We start from the raw sequence: 22,802 nt of genomic DNA, 5'->3' as shown, positions 1-22,802 counted from the left end.
TGGCACAATCAGGAAGAGAATGCATGAGCTGACAAGTCAGCCTCTTCTATACATTCCCTCTATTAAGTGAATTCCCCATTTTGAACCAGAAGTGCTTCCAATCTGCTTCCTGCATGAATCGTACTTGTCAGTTGAAACACAAGAGATTATTCAACCATAAAACAAACAGGATGCAACTTAAAACAAACATTACTTTCTGTTAAGCCATCTGCATATGGCAAAATCACGTCTTTGTAAGGGAACAAAAAAATGAAATGAGATAATGTCATAAACAAGAAGAACAGTGATGGAGAGTGGTACGAGTTTTCCTATGCAAGCAGTAACTTTACTTTTAAAAATACTTTTTTGATTAAGTTTTACTTTGTTCCACCCCAAAGCACGTAGAAGAGGAATGCACACATTACACTTTGTACTCATCTATAACGGCAACAGACTCCACAAAGAGCTGCTTACAATAATGCTTTCTGGGTAAACGTTGTCACTGTATGAACCATCATCGAAGTTTACTTCGTAGAAAGTCTGTGTTGTCATGCCAATCACTTTGCATCTGTAGTAGAGTCCGTTCCGGTTCTTTGTGATCACAGTCTGTCCAAGGGTCACTTCCCTTCGTAACTGAATCTGCGTTGTGGAGAAAAGGGAGTAAGGTGCAATTTGCAATCATAAAAGCTGTGTCAAAAATACAGGCACAGAGAAACTGTTCTACAAAAAAAAAAAAAAAACAAAAACCAAAAACAAAAACCAAAACAAGCCAAAACAACAACAAAAAAAAAAACCACACACAAAAACAAAACAAAAAAAAACCAAAAAAACCCCAAACGACGTACATTCTGGTTAGCTGCTTTGTGTTTGAAGCAAGTAATGGACACAACGTAGGGCCAGTCATCCGGCTCCATGGGCACGCCGGCCGCGTGCGCGCAGGTCACGTGGAAGGATGTGGAGCAGTGCTCGTAGGAGCACTGGATGCAGGCGCCAGACACTCTCTTCACCCATTTCCGGCAGTAGACACATTTCTGAAATGAAACACAGTTCGGCGTTAGGCGGGCAGGGAACGGCAGCGGTCACGCAACACCCCTGGTACCTGAGCGGGTGGAAAGGTCTCTATCACTAGTGCCTATGGCCCAGGAGCCACAGCCAAAACTGTGACGTCTCCTGCTGAGAGGTCACCTCTAACGCTTCCAGAATTGCCTATTTACACCTGCCCAGACTCAAGAAACCACAGCAGGTTTTAACTTACCATTCCCTTGAACGTGACGCCACCCACCAGTGCCCCAGCCCTCCAGGACCGTGCTGGACAGTGAGGCAGACTCAAATCCAGTGCGAGACTCTGCTCACTGGAGGGCCAAGGGAAAGGGAGGGCAAAGCAGGGACACACACACCAGGGTCATCAGAGAACCGCTACAGCTCAATACTCCTCCTCCTCCTCCTATGTTAACTCAAACAGCAGCTGGATCTTCACAGATACACTGCTAGAAAATAATTTTTCATGTGCCCTCTAAACACGCACGTCCTATAAACATACTGTGGTGCTATGAATGACAGACTCTTCTCTCTGCAGCGTCTGATATTAAGCAGAGCCTTTCCTCCCTCTTTCACTCTTCGTGGCCTCTCGTTTACCTCACTCCCATTAACGCAGTGCTCCAAGTATGCAACGTTACAGAACGCACGACCTCAATTTTAAGATCCGTAGGAATTACTGCATCCCACAGGATTAGAAATGTAACGTGAGCTGCCCGAGATCACACCACAAGCCAACACAACCCCCAGAAGTACAAATTCACTCTGCTCCTAGATCTGAGCTATCTTAAAAGCGTACCCTCAAAAACATGAAGAGCGGTATCATATTCTAAACTATCTGGTAAATGCAAAATAAGAATTACCAAATTTCAGTGTCATGTTTTATTGGTGTTATCATAGCACAGGGCCCTGCTGCGCAAGCTACAAATGCCAAGCCAAATAAAAGACCATTCCTTCTCCAAAGAGTATTTTGCTTTTCCATGCAAGCAAAACATGCAGAAGAAAGGGAGACGCATTCTTCCCAATTTCTGTGCAACACCACCCCTCCCTGGCTGGGGTCTGCCCCACATGGAGATGAAATAAGTCAAATTCCCTCCCTGTGAATTCACTGAAGTCAGTATGTTTACACCAAAGATTAATTTGGCCTTTTTACTTAACCAAACAAAAGCCAGGAAATTCAAAGCCAGAGCCTCAGTGCTGCCAGAATGTGGTTTTTAGTATTTAATAAGCTGTGCCTTTATCACTCTGTAACCCACGTCCAAGAGCCAGATAAGCACCGCAGCGAAGTGCGCAGCAGGAACACGGCACCGAAGGCGAGTCAATAGCAACGAGATCTCGTTATTAACCTGTCAATACCCAATTCTCCCACCAGCAGGGACAACTGCTGATATACAGCGTGCTCAATACCGTCTCTCAGGGGAGCATTAACCCTCCAGGATCAGGATTCTTCCAAGCCAGAAGGATTAGCTTGCACCTCATGATACCCCAGTGGCACACAAACTCCTTGTGACAGGCAAAAGAGCTACACCAAGGGAATATTCAGAGCAAATATGATCAAAAGGTAAAGAAAAATGTGAGCTACGGTGAGAGTGAAATGTAGAAGATGGTGGAAAGGGTAAAAATGTAGAAGATCTGGAAGTGTGGGAGATGGGATAGACAGAAGCACCGGTGCCAAGTGCTGTGGTAAAGCAGCACACGTAGATTTAAAGACATTTTCTGTGGGAGGAGAGGTAGCAGCACGAGAGGAGGGCTAAAGCACAGGAGAAAAATCTTCAGAAGAAATGCACACCAGAGAGTCAGGTCATAGCTGAGAGTAAGAAATGGGCTGTCTCCTGCATGATGAACGCTGCAATTCATTTACTCCACTGAGGAATGACAGCTAATTATTCCAAATTTCCACGTCATAAATAATTTACGCGCGCAGGCCCGTAATACACCATTCATCAGGAAGCATGCAAAGTGCATTCTTTAAAGTGATGCAATACCCACAAATGGGCTGAAAAGTCTGTGCTCGAAAGGGGAGGCCTGGTGCTTGCTCAAAGAACAGGAGACGCCTTTAAAGAGATCACTGCAACTCCTTAATACCTCAGCCCTCTCACAGTAACTTAAACCAATACAAACATATTAAAAAAAAAAATCAAAAAATAATCACAGATAACCCCTACCCCCCTCTTTCCTTCATTACCTTCATCCATTCAACTGTCCTCAACCTTCCCATGATTCCTTTGCTCCTTTTCCATCTTTGTCAGCAACAAAGGCCACCTCTCCAATTTTATCTAGTATTGCATCAACTCCATCACTGCCAAAGTCATCAGATCCAACACCATCACACCTTTCAGTCACCTTCAGTTTACCTTCCTAAATGCAGCTGCACACCCTCCAAAAAACAGACACCTCCCCAGCTCCTCCACTGACTCCTCCTGTGCTCCATAAATCACCTGCAAATTCCTATAAAGAATCCTAAAACTCTCCACAGTGGCTCATAAGTGTTTCTCCGTACAATTTTATCCAATTTAAATTGCCTTTGTACTTCTTCACACACTACACCAATGCTGCTGCTATAAGCACCACTGCCTTTACATTCTGCCATCCAAATTAATTTGTTCTAATCTTTACCTAGTTCATAACTCTAAAACCCATTTCAATTTTAGCTCAAGACAATTTATTTGCTTTCCTTCCTGCAGCAAATGGCATTCATAAAGCCACAACGTATGTGGTGACAAAACCAACAAACTGTTTTCAACAGACATCGATGGTGTGTGTGTATATTGTGCAAAGGCGTCCACCAACAGAGCAGAAAGATTTTTATAATCAGTGTAAACACAACAATATTTACCCAATGACATTCTTGGAACACAGAGTAATTAGGCTGAAAGTCTACTTACATCCTAACAGTTGGGCTACCTGTATAGGGGCACTCAAGACCAAGACCTGAACCTGTGTCCAAAGCTACCTGGACTAGACAAAGCTCCCTGCTAGCAGAGTCATGACAGATCCTGGCAGAAATAAAACAGCATTACATCTCTAGAAACGTTACTCTGATGATGATGAAGCAGTGTGCAGCACCATCCATGCCAACACGTTCCAAGTGAAGTGCCTAAAGCCAGGCTTTGACAAGAATTGAGCTACAAGCCAGCCTCTTGCTAACTTCAACATGAGGAATAGGTGCCTGTAGATCACATTATTAGACTCTGTAAGCCAAGGTACTTCACATAAAAATTCTCTGCCTTTCCTGAGACATGAAGAAAACATGAGGTGTGAACGGAATACAACACTGAAGTAATCAACAAAACTACGAAGCGTTAATTCAGGAATGAAACACAAGGATGTGTAGTAGGTCTGTGCAGAGGCTGGGGATGGAACAGCCAACGCTTTGGAGCGGAACGAAGCAATGGAGTTGCTGCCCTGGCTCTATAGGATTGTAAGGCAGCCACAGAAGAGTTAAAGAATTAAGTCATGTTTCCTTGTGAGGCTCCATTAAGCAATACAAGTGAGTCTTGTGTAAAAGGATTTTTAGTTCATCGTTACAAGTGCTGGTAATGAAGAGGATGCACGCTGGAACTGTCAGATGATCCATAAAGAACCACTGCTGCAAGATTTATCGCTCTCACATCACACTGCTCCATCACTCCACCTGAATAATGAATGCTTTTTACATTCACATTTGTGTACAAAAGCCATTTGCACAACAGAGAAATAACTCTGGAAGCAGCCAGAGACTTTTCCTAATCTCTCATCCAGGTCCTGGCTGGGCTGCCTGCACTAAATAGCTGCGCAGTTAACAAATACATCAACGCTAACCAATGTATCACTGCTGCATCACCTTCCCCCACACCACCCTCCCGACTGTCACCCAGCTGACTTCTGTGCGAAAAAAAGCAGCAAAAGCACAATTTATTTTGCAATAACACGCTACAGTGATGGGGCATTAACTAACATTAAGATTAATTGCTCTGAGCTAATGAATCATCCATTACTAATCCCTCAGATGAGGCTACGCAACTAAATAACAAGTTGTAGCTGGACTTTTATTAAAATCTTTGCAGAGTCTCGCCTTGCGGTCATGGTCACAAAGAAATATTTATTAATTTCTACAAGAGATTTCTTGATAGAAAGAGAGAAATATTGTAAAGAAAGACAAATCAAATTACAGATGAACAAGCCAGCAATATGTCAGCTTCTTTCTAGTCACCACATCCCTTCACACTCCTGCTAGGCAGTACCTGCAGTAAATGAAGCTTTCGGGTAGTTCAGCCCCGACTACCAGGTGGGTACGTGTCCTAGGCTCTGCCCAGGGTGAGAGCACACTCCTGGAGAGTAAAGGCAGATCTGGTAAGGGCAACTTGTTTGTGTGTTAACGCACTGAGACAGTACCTCAGAAAACACCCAAACGACACAGCTTCCTGGGGCATTTCTTGGAAATAAGAGTGAGAACATCACCTCCAACCTCAGCTACTTTCTGATCCACACAATGTTTTTCTGTCTAGTTAAAGCCTTTCTCTTTTCCTCTTTTTTTGGCTCTTGTTCACAAACACTCTCTACAGGTAAAAGACACCTACCAGCTTCCATCTCTGCTCTGGAATGGCGCTGATGTCTACAGGATGGCGCTCTATTACATTCAGAAAACGGGCCTCGGGGACAGCAATCGCGCAGATTATATGAATCCACCTGGAAAAAAAGTTAGTGAGAAATCAGAGTCTACCATTGTTTGAATTAAATACTCTAGAGGGCAGTTAACATTTCTCTGTTTCCCTCAGTATCAAGGTATATTTATGGTGGTCAGCAGCCTTGGCACCATTACCAACTCATGGTGGCACAAAGTCTCTTGAACAACAGGGATCAACCTTCTTATGCCTCTGATCTTCCACAATGCTAAACATTCTCTGAAAGACTTTTCGCTGAGAATGAACCAAATTTAACAGTGTTCAGAGCCACATTACCCCTGCTACTTAAAAGTCTGGTGTGGAGTGTAAGACAGCACAGTTATTCAAGCTCATCCTGCCAGTTTAGTGAGTAGCAGTTACCTCCACAATGCCAAAACCAGCTGTTACACTGAGCGTCAAGACCAAATTCACAACACTAGAACATCAGACACAGTATGGAAGGAGAAAATACTTAAAACCATCACTTACCGCCCGTCAGTGGTCATCTGAAGTGCGCCTCCCCTGAGATTGCAGAGGCAACATTCCTGTAGGAACAAAACTCCTTCAGAACTGGACCAAAAAGCTCTGCTAGACTGCCTGTCTTTCCCAAAAAACGACTACACCACACCTGGGATGTAAAGGCAAACTGTACCCTCCCACCACCCATCTCTGTTGAAGTATCTAATTAATTCCCACAGTAATTTTTGTCTCCAGAAGAGCAGGTGCTTACCGCTGCCCACGCGTTGGCTGAGCATCGTGCGCAAGACCAGCTTTCGTTCACCAAGTCCGGGCGTATTCCATAACAGCCTGAAAGAAAGGGAGTTACATCCTTCAGAGTTTTGCTAACATATCTGTAGTACTGACTTGTTGACTTTTCCATTCAGAAATTTAGATCAGGTGTAGCATTTGAATAACTACATTCAATAGTCTGAGACAAAAGTCATAAGGAAAGTCATCTTTGGGAAGGGCGGGCAGAATTTGGGATCAGCAGGTCTAAAAACAAACAAAACCACACACAGGTAACCCTCAACATCTTTTTTCTCTTTTGCAAGGACTACAATAGCAGTACTTTGATCCTTCAGGCAAGAACTGGGCTCAGAAGTGATGCTACTACTGCTGGAATGCACTCACACATCAAAACAGTTAAGACCACTGAATTTTAGCATGACTGAAGCAGTCGTTTTTGCTAAGTGGTATTATGAGGAGGGACAAACCCACTAATATTGCGAGGAAATTAAATACATGCATTTCACATATTTAACAGTATTTAAACTAACATTAATTTCTGGTTATATGAAGTGTTAGAAACATCTGACTTTATACAGCGTCAATGACTGTAATGTGCAAGCACCAAATCCTCCTACATGCTTCTCTGCAGCACCAAAATAGCAAAGTGCTATTACACTCATTATAAAGACAGGGAAATAAGACCAAAAAAGCCCTTAAATTCTGTAAAAGGCACTGAGGTTTGCCACTGAAGACAACAGGGACAAGACATAGAAACAGTTTTGAAAAATTGGATCTACGTGATTCCCACAAGCTTGCAAAGAAAGCCTGCAGCAGAGAATTAAACATAGCACAAATGGCTGGCCAGCATCCTAGCTAAAAGTTCATCCCGTGGCCTTTTCCTATCCTAACAAAACTGAACATAAAATTTCAGCTGGAGAGTCTCCAATTACTGAATTAAACTAAGTTATTCAGAAAGCACTGAGATTGCCACAACCACCTGATTTATAAAAATCATCCAATTAACCAGATAAACATTGCGTCAAAAGAAGTCAATAATATAGATCCACAGCTGTCTGCCACATCTGAAGGCTCTTTTCATCATATGGTAAATTGAGAAAGCAGATTCAACCCAGTCCTAGAAAATGGGCAGGGGGGTTGAGTCTAAAAACTGATCTGAAAGAGAAACAGACGCCCCGGACTGAGATAGTGCCGGAGCTCAAAGCGGTGTAGAACTGCCTGAAATTCCAGCATTGAGTTCTTCCTCGAGAACCACGGGCCGCAGGACTATGGGATCTGAGGGGACAATCAGCCACACTTACTGAACACCAGATTGTCCCCTAACGATGGCCCTAATGGAACAAGAGAAGTACGCTCTCTTTATGGATTTTGTCAACACCTTAAAAGCCCAGAAACCTTCTCAAAAGCTTTCTTTGTGCGTCCTCGCTGCTGTCGTAACCTCGCACAGCTGGGTGAGGGCACTTCTCAGTAACAAGCAGACTGCCAACTGCTTTTACAGCGTGCTGCCCGATTAACCAAAATACACCTCAACACTGCAATTCTACACTAAAAGCAAACGGAATCTCTGCAGCAAAGTCAAAGGGATATCACAGTCCAGAAGTACAAATGCAACAAGGAAAGAAGACGATGCTGGAGACCACATCAGACTTGATTGAACCTCTGTCCTACCCTCAAGGGTAGAGCACAGCCAAAATAGGAAGCCAAATTTCTCCGAGACTGCAGATTAACATCACCTTGCCCACATCCCTCTGTCCCTAAATAGTTTGATCACTGAAACCATTTTGACAGACTGGACTATTAAAGTCATATGGATGTACAAGATGCAGCATCTCTGTTTTGATCACAATTCAAGAAGAAAGCAGTCTTTATCCCCACGCTCACTCTGTATCACATGCTCTTATTAGCCAGAAGTGACCATGATCATGGATGCAGCACAGAAATAAAAGCTGCATTCTAGTTCTCCACAAGAAACAGTCATGCTGAGCTGCACGGTGACCTGAGGACTGTAAAACTGGAACAACAAAAGTAAATCCAGCTGATGCAAGTCAAATAAGATTTCCCATCTGTCAAGATCAAACAGCTGAAGAGTAATTCGTCACATCTCCTAGCACGAGTGCAAATATTAACTAGATGTTGTACAATCTACAGCTAAGGTACCCTCTACCAGGATTAATCAGATCTTCTTTTAGACATAACTATCAGGGAAACAAACAGACATATGTTCCTTTTTGTAATCAGGTGCCATTCCTACAAACAGTAACACAGACACTAATAAAATATATCTCAGAAACTACTCCCTAATCTCTGATGCACGCAAGAACAATACAACCTTACCCAGCAGACCAATATTTGAGCAAGTGAAAAGAGCGCTATCGGCTTCGTGATTTCTGCTTTATTACAAAAAATGAAAGATGACAAAAGAAAGAATTGTTTCTGGGAGACAGAGAAGAATCAGCCGACAAAACAAACAGGAAAAAGAATATTGGTGTGTATTTTTAAGATCAGTGACTGCCAAGATGGACTCAAATATAGACACATACTAGCACCAGAAAAGGAGAAAGTGGGAGTGACAGGTATAGGGAGCACGCCCAGAAGGAATTCAAATACAGGCAACAAAGAAACTTGTGAGTTTCAATACCCAAGAAGCTTTGGTGAAAAAGGAAACACTCACTTGCGTGAACCTGCACGCAGCATTTGGCACACGATATTAAGGGGCTAGTTCCGTCCTCGCCAATGTATGAATTTGCAGGAAGAGGCTCGGTGTTTTCGCCACTTGACGTAAAGCACATCTCTGGGATGAGAGGCTTGGTCTTCTGTCCACACTTCGAAAGCTGGGTGAAAGAGGTGATGTCCCCTGCTGAGGCGGGGACAGCTTCTTTATCCATCTGTAAGGACGGAAAGAGAAAACATCATCGTATGGAATCGCCTCTTCCCTGGTCACAATTTTAACCTTAAAGTCAGAGCGCTCCCCTCGCAAAAAAAGGCATCCAGCACCTGACGTCACGCAGCACAAATAATGAACTTTGAGCCCTGTCTTCTCCTGCACACCCCCACCCCTGCCTTTTGCTCCTTTCTCTCTTCCTTAGGCCTCTACTGGGATCTGTAATTTATTCTGAAAGCTCAAAGCAGCATTAGAATAATTAGAAGTTTTCCCTGTTTTTCTGCTGTAAAAATCTAAATTCCTAAATTGCAGCTGAAAACACCAAGGTTAAAAAAAAAAAAATAATTAATAAAAGCAAAACCTTCCCTCCCCCTCTCCCATCCTTTTGGCATCCTTCCCTACTCTTCCTGCCAGAATTTCTCCAGAAGGGCATTTCAAGGTTTCTGGTAGCAGAGTTAAAAACAATGGATTAAAACAGCCCAGCTGTACCCAGTTTTCCTTACAACCATTATACAACAACGTCCAACAATCAGAACAGATATTTTATTTTCTGTCTGTATAATAAATCAAGAGATTTTATTGAAAGGGGGAGGTGGGTTCTGCTTTTCTCAGAAAAAGCTTCCAACACACAAATATGCATCTAAGGCACGTATTCCTAGTGGGCACACAAAGCCAGATTTGGCTCTATCAGCATGCAAGAACAAATCAATACACAACTGGGCAAATAACTAATTCATCTGATAAATTTTGCCTTTCTGCTCATAACATATCCCAAAGCATATTGGTAGTTTCCAAAAAATGATGTATGTGCTTACTCAGTAAATTTTTATTTTGCTGCTTGTTTGCATCTATTCAGAAGTCCGGACCCGTATCTAAACAAGAGCTATCACATGCCCAGTATGGCACGGTTTCTCTGCATGAAATAGTGTTTGCAGTGCAAAGCTCTTTATGTGTGATTTAAAAAAATGAAAGCTGAGAAAGCCAGAGAAGCCAAAAAAGAGAATAAAAAAAGGCTCCATCCACTGCCTCTGCCAAATCCAAACACAATTCTTTGGTGTGCAAACTATATGAGTTGTGTTTATTATAAAGGTCTGTATCATAACTTAGTAGCCACCCTCAATACCCCCCACCGACACATCCATCCAAGCAGCATCAGGAATTACCTGGTTGTAGGGGTAAAAAAGGGTACAGACAGCACAGTAGGGCTCGCTCAGGGCAGCGGCTGCGTTGAATTTTCGTTCAGCTTGGAAATTATGGGCTTGATTCATCCACTGGAGGGAGAGTAAAGATTTCAAGGCCTCTGGGTCGCTCATCTCTTCCTCTCCAGTAAACGGAAATGTTTCTAGAAAGAAAAAAAAAAATCCCACAGCAATGGACAGTGAGTAGAGGCAAAATGATCTATAGACAGTAGAGGCAAAAGGCAGCAAGTTAGGGTTGAACAGCTCATGTTCCAACAACATAAGAAGTAAGAACATTCAACTCATCCGTGGTTTCTCATATGTGTATGCCTCAAATATTTCCTTAAATGAATAAAATCTCCACTTTATGGGTAGGATAGACATGATAGAGACACTGGTGACCTAATGGAACTGGCAAGGAGGAAGAAGGAAGAGAATCTAGATTTACTGCCTTCACAACTCCACTTTCTAGCTGTGGAAAGCTACAACATCGTGTTCATGAAGCCAAGTTCAAAACACATGATGCAAGTGCAAGGAAATCCCCCTTTTCTTTCCCCAACTGGGAGCTGCATTGTCCGGAAGACACACCAGCAGTTGGTGCTGGTTTGGTCAGGCCAGTTCCCAGTTCCCACCCATCAGCAGAAACTGTTTCAACCTTCCCAAAGCACATCCCGTACCTGTTTCTGCAAACACAAATCTTGGCCATGAGATATCCTGGGTTCAAGTTTTCATTTTACTTTTCTGCAGCTGCTTCACAGCTACTTCCATCAAGAGCGCACTGCTAAGCCTTCAATTTGCATTCACCACCACCTCTTCTCCTGCCAGAGCTCTGATAGGTACTGCTTGTGCTAATTAGTTTGCTAATTCTTTGTTTTTTAAAAACTTTTAAAAGGTCCTTGGCATTTGAGGATTAAACCACTGCAGAATCCACTCGTGACAGTTTGGGGGTCCAAGTTTCTTACCATTCCTTATTAAGGAATTTTAAGTCACTATAAGTGCTAAAGAAATGTCTTAAGTTTCAAAGCAGAGCTCAACCCTCACCTTTTGAAGAAGTCAAGCACCTTTAATGATATTTTAAGACATGAACCAAAAACCAAACCTCCAAGTTTTAGTCGAGGCACATCAGAAGACAGGGAAGGATTTATGATACCAGTGAAATCAATGAAACCAGCATCATAATCCAGAGTGACAGTCTGAGAGAAAAAGGAAATGACTGTTGTAGGTTATTATCACCTTCACTCATCCCAGGATGGATTCTAGGTGACACACAGGATGGCTCCTACATTTCAAGCAAGTTACACACAAGTAGAAAAGACTAACAATTTGTCTCAACTGAATCTTAGTGTAGCATATGCATCCCCTTAATTTACATGCCCACCCTTCCTCACTGCAGCCTCCAGATCATCCTTGCACATTAGCCCTGAAAAAGCAAAGAGTGCAGAAAGCTGCTTCTATTCCCTGGCAGGGAAGAGAGGAATCCGTTTGATCAGATTTTGCCCAGCAGTGCTGTAAATCAGTCCCCAAGAAATGCCAGCTTTCACAGAAAGTTGCTCCTGAGTCAGCCAGCAAAGTCCCCGTACACCATCCAACAAGTCAGAGCAGCGGAAAGAATCTGTCTAATGAGGATCCTTTAGCACAAAGTTTGCTGCAAGGTCTCCCAGCTGAGGAAGGTAACTGGTCTCAACTGCCTTTCAATGCTTCACTCCACGTTACACATATGCAAGAAATCAAATGCGTCATCCTTGGTAAGGAAATGGAGCTGTGTACGTACTGCATATCCCCTTCCCACACAAAGTTTCTCTAAAATCAATGGATATATTCTCTGAAAGAAAGCGAACAGGAAAGATATTGTCCTTTCGAATATGAAGTTGTAAGCACCTTGAATGCAGGGACTGCCGGCTACACCTCCATGTACCTGCCCTGCATACAAAAGCTTCTTACTGTGGACTCGTCTACATTCTGAGTACTTTATAATGTGGGCAAGACCCAGAAGTGGTAAATTACAGCACACAACAGAAGGGAGAGGTAAGAGTCTGTCTTTTTTTTCCCCCCCCTTGGTCCAGACTGTTAGAGCATTCACAGTGACTGGAATGTGGGAAAAGAAAACTCAGTGATGTACAGTTAAGCACTGACAGACTTTCTAATTCTCATTTCTGGATCTGCCAAGAGAAGTTGGACCCCAGCATTCAAATGAATTAAAAAGCCATCCAAAAAGTTAGAATTAACTTTCCGCATACACATAACAGCAGACCTAACCTCCACCGCCCTCCGAGGTGAACAGATCTCATTCTAATGCAATAGCTAAGAAGGAGCTTTTACATTAAGATGTTATTTTCTGTGAACTCTTTTTTCCCTTTGCCCAAAATTCTGCCTCACTCTGCACCCAGCAAAATATTTTTCTTGAGAAAAAAGGGTGGGAGGTGAGAAGGGACACCTCCCACGGATGAATTTTGTTTCCGGCTGGGTTATCAAAATGAGAATATGCTGCATTTTCTATCAGTTAAGGGTAACACACAAAGTTTCAGGCCACCCAGTTATGTTAACGGCTTCAGCAGTTTTTCAGATCAGACAAGACACAGGAGCACTGTTAATGCCAGTGCACTCACCGTCATCGCTCGAGGCCTCCTGTTTAACCACCGACAGTGGTGAGCGTGTTGGTGGCTTCCCCAGGGGGTGGCGGCGACTCTTCTTTATTTCCATCTTTATTTTTGAAAAAGCAGAAGCAGCCTGTAACAAACCAGAACAAGCTAGATGGGAACCCCAAAATATTTTGGCAAGCAAGGGAGAGTACAGGACAACAGAGGCAGAATACTTATCATTAGGAGTTCTTGAATTTACACATCAAACTTCTCACTGCCTTTTGGCTGCAATCAACAAAGCCTCCCAAGGCAATTACCGCAGGAGATAAAGCCAATGCTATCTCTTAGGATGTCAGGTAAAGGTAAACTACAGTGTTTTCTTAAAATCAGAACAGTTTCAAGCCTGCCAATTCCATTAGCTTATGAAAAGTCTGGTCAATCACAGAAACAGCTAGGAACTCTAGCATGAAAATTATGTACAGGGGATATAGGACCAGAAACATTTTACTAGAACTTTACAGTGCATTTTATGCCAAGTATATTTATATTGTACTGCACCCACTGGTAGGTACAATTCAGGATTCCTCTCATTCCAAGTTTGGTCCTCAACTTGTTGCTTAAAACTAGCAAATCTTATAGTCACCTCCTTGGTCATGCAGCACTGACCTCTGTAGCAATCCCTGTATTTTCTGCTTCTGCGTTCTCCTCCTCCTTCACAGTGATTTCCATAGGGACTGGTATTTCCAGGGTCTGCTCCTGCCAGCTTGGACTCTTCTGTGTGGCAAACTGCTCAAAGGCCTGCTGGCAGGACATGCGGTCCTTGTCAAACAACACTTTCTTGGACCGTGGAATCACATAAAGCATGGGAATGATCGGCCGAGGTTTAAACTCATCTTCCTCAGCTGGTGCCTCCAAGGGCTGGATAATGTTCAGGGGAGCTGGAGGCGAGATCTTTTCTGCTGCGGACAGGGTGGGTACTGCTGGGGGCACTGGTGGCCGTGCTGCTGGCATCTCGTCCCCTGCCAGCTGCTGCTGCGGTGCAGGGGGTGGTGGCAGCAGTGGCTGCTGCTGCAGCAGAGGAGGCTGAGGTGCTGGCAGATGGTGCTGGTGTTGAGGGAAAAGGTGCTTCTTCTTCCTCTCCCCTTTCACTTTTGGAGGACGGATCTTTATTTTGCATTCACCTGTTTCAAGAAATAGGCAACATTTAGCTTCACATGCCAAGATTCCTGGGCATTTAATATTTTTCTCCTTTCAAAGGGCTCCAATGCTGGGCTAACATATTACATTATGGTATCATTCTTCCCTTCAAACAGGCAGACTGAAAGCTGTAGACAGATTCAGCTGTACCTCAGCACCGACTTGGAGAAGGCCACTTTAGAAAGAAAAGACTTGTGTCATTTCTACAGACTATTTAATTCTTGACTGCAACAGAAAGGCTGCCAGAATGAATGTTGCCTGGAGGGAAAATATCTAAACCCCTGAGAAACTGGACAGTGTGCCAGAAAACATATAATATATTACACTAGCCCTGACTCTGTATTTTAAGTTTTCTGTATCAGCAGTCTCCAAAGTGGGGTTTGCAAAACCATCCACTGGGGTGCAGGAAGAAAGTAATTTTGTACCATTAATAAATAAAATATATCTTATAAAATACTATTTTATCTTTATCTCATCCTTTTAAAAATGTCTATTTTTGTGTGTGCTTTATAATGTACATAATATATTAGCACAGTAATACATGTATAGATTTTTATAAATAAATATACATATATTGGGAGGTGTGCTCAAAATTTTCTACTGATAGGGGTGTGCAATCAAAAAAGTTTGGAGACCACCGTTCTCTATCACTAGGTTTGCCTTCACCTGTGGACCATCCCCATTTACTGCTCCCTCTACGTGCAAGCATAGCTCTTATCTGAGCACTACTGTGTGTCAATGCATTCAACAGCCCTAGGAAATGAAGAATTGAACAAAGATATCGGAATCATTAGCACCAAAGGATTTCTCCTGTAAGGCCTTTTAAAAAGATGCCTTTAAAGCATAAATCAAGTACAGCATTGAACTAAGCCTATTACAGACACCGTGCCAGCACTGGTTACTGACATATCCTTTCCTAACGCTCGCTCCATTTGTCCTTGTTTCTCCTGGCTGACTGTCATTCATCTTATCTGCATAGTGGTGCAGGTCTCTTACATGGCTGCGACAATAAAAACACCTCTTGAACAGCTACATGTCTCAATATTTTTATCAGCAGCAGTAACAACCCATAAAAGTCTTCCCCATCCATCTTCTCAATAGAACTCTGTTAAAGGATCCACACACACTGATTTTACAGCAGCAATTAAAATTCCTACTGGCCATTAAGTGAGTGTCTCTAGGTTAGGAGAGGAGATGCCTTCACATCTTGCCTTATTCCATCTACGATGATGTATGTTCCCTTTGCCCAACTCTTTCACCCTCTTCATGAATGAAGTTATCAGTTCACTCAAAGGCAAGTAAATAATAGATGCTCCACAGACAGATGCCAGTGCTCAATTTCTTTCATAAGAGATTGTTTTTCACCTGCAGATGCTATGACTAGATGACTCTGCTGCAAAAGGTCATTTTCCCACTGATGGGATGGGGAGGAGGGCTGATGACACCGAAAGACAGAGGAAGACTATTCACCCTAACAACGATGCTTCACCAGTCCCAACCTACTCAGACTCCTCCATTAAGGACTAAACCAAAGCCAACCAGCCAAACCCAGTAAACAGAAAATCAGATAAACCATCACACAGTAACAGGTATCTGCAGGAAGAAGGGTTTGAAAAGAGAAGGTGAATAATCCCACAAGAAGATAAAGTGCTAAAATCCCTGCTGAAATCTTCCAGGGGATACCTCAACCTCGACATTTCCCAGAAGTCCGGTCTGATGACTTTATTTACACTAATTTATAAAAATGGGAACAAGTCCAGCCCAAAGAGTTGTTGTACTTGTGTAGGCAGTCCCTCAGATAAACTGGTTTGTTCTATCACAGAGAAAGGAATATTGAATTTCCTTAGAGAAACAAACATATTGAATGAAAGGCAAATTGGATTTTTCCCCAGTTGCACAAAACCAGATCATATTTACTCTCTATACACTCGGAGAATTCTCTACCCAACAACAAAACAAATGCCATTCACCAGCTTTATTGACTTCTAAATGGGTAATTTGACAGCAGCTGGCATGTAGAACTTTGTTTAAAAGTTTTCGCATTAAGATGAACAAACTAGTTTGCAAGTGGATCTATAAAATCAGAAGCCAGGAAAAAGTGAGGTAAAATTCAAAGTCCCTGTGTGGCTATTGTGAATTCTTCTAGAAAGGAAAGGGAACATTATGCACAATATGGTTAGCAGAGGAATGCCTATCTGCTGTCCTTCTGCTGAAGAAAGGCCCACGTAGCAGAGCTGGTACACGTGGAAAACTGTAGCATGACAACACTTTTTCAAGGTGTAAAAACTTGCTTGTCTAGAGATAATTTGAAATACTATAGAGAGTTCACTAAAGTTGCAGGTATACAGTACCTTTGAGGGGAAGGGGCGTTGGTGGGGAAATCAAACCACTTACATAGGACTGTACACTGTGGCTTTGGGCAATGAGATTATAAAAAGCTGTTATAAGAGTATGGACTTCACCTGGTACAGCAACATCCCCTGGTATTGGGCAAAGACAACTAGAGAGGGACTTCAGCATCAGGAATTTAGCCACAACTTCAGTTAAATAATTTGGACCGTCAACAGCTCAAAAAGCAACTGTAAATTAGACTTATTAATCTAGCAGGAGCACAAGCACATAGATAAGATGAAACTAAACATGGCAGAACATAGAAGACTATGCAGTAGATGAAGTAATCACAAAGCCTATTCCACCATCTCCAAGTCCCTCCTAAACACCAAGTTCACGTTTTCACTTAAACAGCATTACTTCTAGGAAGAGAATATTACCCTAAAAGAATCCCTACATGCCCCATGTTTATATCTTGTACATCACCTCTGCTAACACAATACATGAACATGACTGACACAAGAGCAGAAAGCAAAAGTGGTAGGAAAACACCTTCTACTTGCTTCTAGGAGTTGTGTCTGCTCGGTCATTATCAGAACTTCACGCAGCATGTGCTACAAATACAGAGGTGGCCACAGCAACTCCTAGCAGGTTTCTAAAAAGGCTCTGTTTTCTCTACACGATGCTAGAAAAGTCCAGAAACCCTCCAGGACAAACTCTTGTGCTATAACATTATTTCATGATAATCCTTCCATCACATTAAACAGTCTCATCTCTGAAGGATTTTACATCGCCAGCTTAAGCAACGCTGGAGAAGAATCAGCGAGAGACCAGCCGCTCCTTGGCAGTTGGCCAGTCCTTGAGATCTTGCCTGAAGTAAAATCCTCACGTAGCATCATCTAAAAATCAGTTATGCACCAATTTGCTGTTACATACAGATAATAGCAGAAAAGTTTTCAGTTCTAGTTTTCTGGCATCTTGACCACAGTGTTACTTCATGGAATTATGTACTTAGTTTACAACTTCAACCCTCAATAGGATGGGGGGGAATGGCATTTAATGAAAAGTGGTGGAAAATAACACGCAACTATTTTGCACTTAGGCACCTCATTGCTGCTTCTCACATTATTAAAAAAAAAAAATCCTCCTGTAAGATCTATGGTTTGTAGCCCAAGTCTGCAGGTCTCTTAACAGGCACAGAATCACAGATAAATACATCACGGGATGTATTTATGCTCCTTAGCACACCCAGGGAAGAGCAGAGCTTAAAGACTCTCCTTTTTCATTTCAAGTCCCAAGACAACCTGCTAAGAATTCTAAATGCGTTAATAAAAACATAATAAATTATGAATACAAAGCTGAGTCATAAAAATCAAAAGAAAACACCTTAAGGTATCTGGGTCAGAAATCTTGAACACCTCAAGTTATTAATACTCAGCTAGTCCAAATAACCAACATGAAGCACAAGACCTACTTTGAAACTACCAATGATTACTTTGAATATTCCTCCTTCTCAAGGTCATCTTTTCTGGTGTAAGTAGGAAATGAAGCCAAATTAAAACCAGAGGAAAAGAAAAAGGAAGTGAAGGCGAGATGGGGGAAGCTCAATTGCCATGAGCAGGGCCAACCAAACATGCTGTTTTCAAGATGAAACTGTAAGACACTCGTGAGAGGTAATGCAGACAGGAGGATGTAGAAAACTAGAGAATTCAGTGGTATTTAATTGCTATATTGTGTTAAGAAACTTATGTATTTGCTAACAGCCACCCTGAGCACTAGACCCCTCAGAAACTGCAAAGCAAATAGTTCCAGTGACTCTACAATGGTGCTGAAAATAAGGTTTTCCCTCCTGTGCTAACAGTTAAAGAGCTCTTAACATGTAGTCTTCAGTGTGTGATTTGGAATCTATTCAGCTAGAACAGTCTTTATTGTAGCTCTGCCATTCTAAGGATCTTGGATCTGTCCTTGTCACTTATCTCCAAAGGGATATCAGCATTTTCGGGCCATTTATTACAAGCATCAACTGTTAAACTTGTACAAGAGCTACCAGCACACAATTTAACACACCGCTGACACTTTCCAGCTTAGGGCAATAGGAATTAGCTATCTGCACTGTGCTACTCCTGCTCTGTGCAACAATGATTTTCAAACTCCTTATTTCCCATGAAAAGAGAAAATACACTGTCTAGCTGAGAGACTCTGGCACCGAACAGAGACCTCAATTCTTTTCCCAGAGCTTCCACAGATTTCCTTTAAGATCATTATCAAGGTTCTCTGAACAGTTTGCAGCATCAGTTTTTTCCAAATGCTAAACAAATAATGGATAAATACAATATATGAAAATGAATTCACTAGTGTTTATGAAATGCTTGAGAGTGCCTCAAAGAGAGAATGCATCAGAGACACATCAGATACTTAACCATGCACATTAGGGGAAAAAAAAGAGGCAGCTTATTCCCAGCAAGAATTGCAATCTTTCATATGCACCCAAGAAAACAAAAGTATCACAAAAAAAGCCTCCAGCAAGATGGCTGAGGTCAGGCCTTTGGACTAACCATATGTATTAGGAACACGTCACACTAAAAACCCCACAAACCAAGACATTCTCTGGTTCAACAGCTTCAAAGAATTCTACAGACACTGTTTCTTAGAGGAGGACCATAGTACTGAAGAATATCATCTCCACTGTACAGATGTGTCAATGAGCAGAGAAAGGTTAAGTGACTTATCAAAGGTTGCACTTAAATTTAGCCTCAGCTTTGTGGAAAACAGGTCTGCTGTTTTATCAGCTCCTGCTCCTCTTTGCCTACTCCTAAACAGGTTGGAATCTGTGCTTTTATGCAGAAGAAATCATAAAGGACTGGGAATTGTCATGGTCTGGAATTAACTTCAGCCATGCAAAGAAAGCTGAAAAGCTTCCCTCCTGCAGCTGGACTTGAAGAAAACCAAACCTGCAACTTGGACTCGTGCAGCAGCTATGGATCCCACACAACCTAAGCCTGGCTTTATTCACAGTGTCTGTAAGAAATGGGGAGGAACGGAGGGAAAGGGGAAAAGATTAATTGCACAAAGGAGTGCACAAATCTTTCCCTTTCAGAGTTGGACATCAAATATATTTATTTGTTTCTCCATGAAATATTTAAAAATATTCCTCCTCTAATATATATTCTTACAAACCTGTAATAGTTTTGGCAGAAATTTCAAGCCCTGCCAAGAAAGCTATTTGGACTGAATCCTTAAAGAGAGGGAAAAATCAATTGCTGCTGTAAATGATGGTGCATTTCAGTGAGCATAGACTTAATATTGGGAAAGACTCTACTGATATTTCAACAGAAACAAACAACAGCAGACAAGTTATTTACAAACGTGGTTTAGAGAGATAGCTTGCCACAGCTCCTCACTGAAGCGATCTGCCAGCAGTGAGCGGGGGCCTCACCTTCTCCCTCAATCACTTTATTTCTCTCCTCTTCCTCCAGATCTGGCCCTCTTTTCATGTCCTCTTTCACTTTCACATCTTCCAAGGCAGTTTCAATAGCCATGACATCTCCAAGAGACTTCTGATCCTCTGTTTTGTGTCGTCTGGGTTGAGTTCTTTTCCTCTGAGACCTAGAAGTACAGAAGGGTGATTTGACATCAAAGAACAGCCTTCAATATATAAAATGATCACTGACTTAAAAAGCTGAATACAAAACAAAAGGATCTTCTTTGGAGAGAAAACACAAGGTCACTAACAATAGCTACAGGGCAAAACAGATCTCTGGAAGGAAAGAGATGAACCTTGTGTAACACAACTTCTAAGATCCATTCACAGCAGCCATTAATTGTCCAGGTTTCTTGAAGAGCTTTTTCCCACCATTACTAATTTAAGCTCACGAGCTGCAGTTAAAATGATTTTAATTGTATTTTAAATCTATTTTCCTTGCATTTCAAAATATAAATGAAAGTTTATTATATATCTTCCTTTCATCTTCTGCCTCCACTCCATCATTTCTTTTCATTCTGTATGTGCTTCCCTTTGACAAACTGCTGGAAGCCTGTAAAGCAGCATCTTCCAGCTCTGAAACATTACCCAGCGCTGCCAGTTTCCAAAAACACAGGATAATGAATGCTCAGAGCATAATCAATAGGTAGTCTATGATTTTTCAGGAGTATAATTCACAGGGTCCAAGGCCTATGAAGTCTAACTAAAAAAAGTGCATATTAATATGATCAGACTGATACTAACGAGCCAAGAGCAATGCTGCTCTTTCTAAGAGTCAATGCCACTAAAACAGAGGGATTCCAGCAGCCACAATGCAAAGATAAATGCAAATTCAGAAGTCAGGATAATGCCTTTTGGCGAGGAACCAAGCACCCACACAGCCCCTCGCTCACTCCCCATCTCTCAAGTGGGACAGGGAGGGAAAAGAGCCAGAAAACTTGTAGGTAGAGACAAAGACAGTTTAACAGGTGAATGAAAGAATAAAGAATAAAAAGAGCAAGAAATAAGCGAAGGAAATCCACTCACCATCTGCTACAGGCAGTCCAATGCCCAGCCAGTCTCCAAACAACGAGCACCTTGGAAGCCAACCCCTGTTGTTCTTTCTCTACCCCAATTTTTATCACTCAGCATAATGTTTTATGGTATAGAATATGCTTTGGTCACTTTGGGTCAGCTGTCCCAGCTGTGTCCCCTCCCAGTCTCCTGCTTATCCCCAGCCTAGGCACTGGGCAGAGTTGGAAAAAGATAAAGCCCTGCCACCGTGCAAGCACTGTGCAGCAATAGCCAAAACATCGGTGCCTTATCAGCACTGCTGTAGCCTCGGATCCCAAACACAGCCCCGTGGGCTGCTATGAAGAAAGTTAACTCCATCCCAGCCAGACCCAGTACAATTTTTTTACAGGGTCTATCAACTAGCTGCTTCAATGTTGGGTTTAAGTCTAACAAGCTCTCAGAAGAGACTGATTCAGAGACCTGCAATTTTTACACCGTTTTAGCACGTAGAGATTTTCTTGAAAGCAGCATCTCCCATATGGCCTCCCTGTTCCAGGCCCTTGCATCTAACATCGTGTAACAAACTGTAAAATGCCATCACACTGCATTCAAAACTCTAGAAAAGCTGAAATTCAGCTTCCCACCCTCAGAGCCCAGCAACTCAGCTGATAATTAGATTTGGAGTACAATGGAGTTAAGAGCCCTTAACTCAGGTAACCAACAAAGAAGGAAGAAAAAAAAAATATTCAACCTGAGGCAAATGATTAATAGAAAAGAAAGTTGATCCATATGCCCAGTAATTTCTAATTGCTAGACTCTAACCATACAGTAGCCCTCCAAGTATAGATGTTAACTTCACACTTGCAAGACATTCATTAGCAGGAACACACAGCTGAACCCAGAAGGATCAACTTTTCACTTCACCCATATGCTAAGTACACACCACTTTCTCTGTGGGGGAAAAGCAAGGTGGGAGGAGGAGATAAACCTCTAAGACTTCTCCATTGCAGCTGGAACTTTCCATAGTTGGTGAAGAAACCATTAGAGTAGAAGCAAGTGTTACAAGCTTTTTTAGTAAAGTGTGTATTTTATTCTCATGGTATAGAAATGCCAGGCAAAAATTAAATCACAAAGCTTTATACTCACAGTAGATAAAAAAAGATCTTTTTGCAGTGCTCCTCTCACTCTGAAGTTGTGGAAAAATTAAGAGAGGCAGAAAGTGCATCATTGAAAGAAACTGTGCTTCCAGAACTGCAAGCTGAAGGCTGTACATTTCCAGAAGTGAAGATGTTCTGTATCTGACATCATTCACATATCAGAAATGGGCTTTTTGTGGACCAGACTAAAACAGTCTCTTCCTGAAGCCATGAAGTAAACAAAGCTGACTTTTTCAAGGTAACTAAGTATGAATGACCTTAGAGAAGAAATAACATATCTCCACAGAGTTTAAAAGCTGCATTTTCCAAGACAGCTGGCAAAAAAAGCAGCGTTTGTACTCTCTGAAGAACAGACCACAAAGTGACTGAAATTAAGTAGATACAACTGTGAAAAGGTTTGGGCAGAGGTGAATCCCATTCCTCCAGTAAAGTCCATCCTGCTGAGAAAAGTCAGTCTTCAAGTAAAATGGTGTCTTTTTAAGACATAAGCATAGGAGAGAGACTACTGCTAAGCAGTATTCAACAGCTTCAAAGCTGCTTCAGGATAATACTGAAATAATCTAGGAAACAATGAATAGATAAGGGGAAAAAAAGTACCTGG

The 22,802-nt window shown here is 42.2% G+C and overlaps 1 protein-coding gene across 3 annotated transcripts in view; it reads right to left on the bottom strand.

Moving 5' to 3' along the window:
* Positions 1–22,802, bottom strand: part of KDM4B (lysine demethylase 4B) — an 85,639-nt gene that overhangs the window by 5,657 nt on the left and 57,180 nt on the right. For all 3 annotated transcript variants that reach the window (XM_068420470.1, XM_068420472.1, XM_068420471.1), the window contains 10 exons: positions 20,007–20,176; positions 13,709–14,223; positions 13,070–13,190; positions 10,449–10,627; positions 9,076–9,289; positions 6,388–6,464; positions 6,147–6,202; positions 5,574–5,682; positions 825–1,010; positions 454–618 (listed from right to left, as the gene is read on the bottom strand). In XM_068420470.1, the coding sequence (XP_068276571.1) occupies positions 454–618; positions 825–1,010; positions 5,574–5,682; positions 6,147–6,202; positions 6,388–6,464; positions 9,076–9,289; positions 10,449–10,627; positions 13,070–13,190; positions 13,709–14,223; positions 20,007–20,176 (1,792 nt within the window). The remainder of the gene's footprint in view (positions 1–453; positions 619–824; positions 1,011–5,573; positions 5,683–6,146; positions 6,203–6,387; positions 6,465–9,075; positions 9,290–10,448; positions 10,628–13,069; positions 13,191–13,708; positions 14,224–20,006; positions 20,177–22,802) is intronic.

This window comes from Nyctibius grandis, chromosome 31 (genome assembly GCF_013368605.1).
Source record: "Nyctibius grandis isolate bNycGra1 chromosome 31, bNycGra1.pri, whole genome shotgun sequence".
NCBI classification, from domain to species: domain Eukaryota; kingdom Metazoa; phylum Chordata; class Aves; order Nyctibiiformes; family Nyctibiidae; genus Nyctibius; species Nyctibius grandis.
The sequence above is the reverse complement of the archived record's forward strand: the minus strand, read 5'-3'. Positions and strand labels throughout refer to the sequence as shown.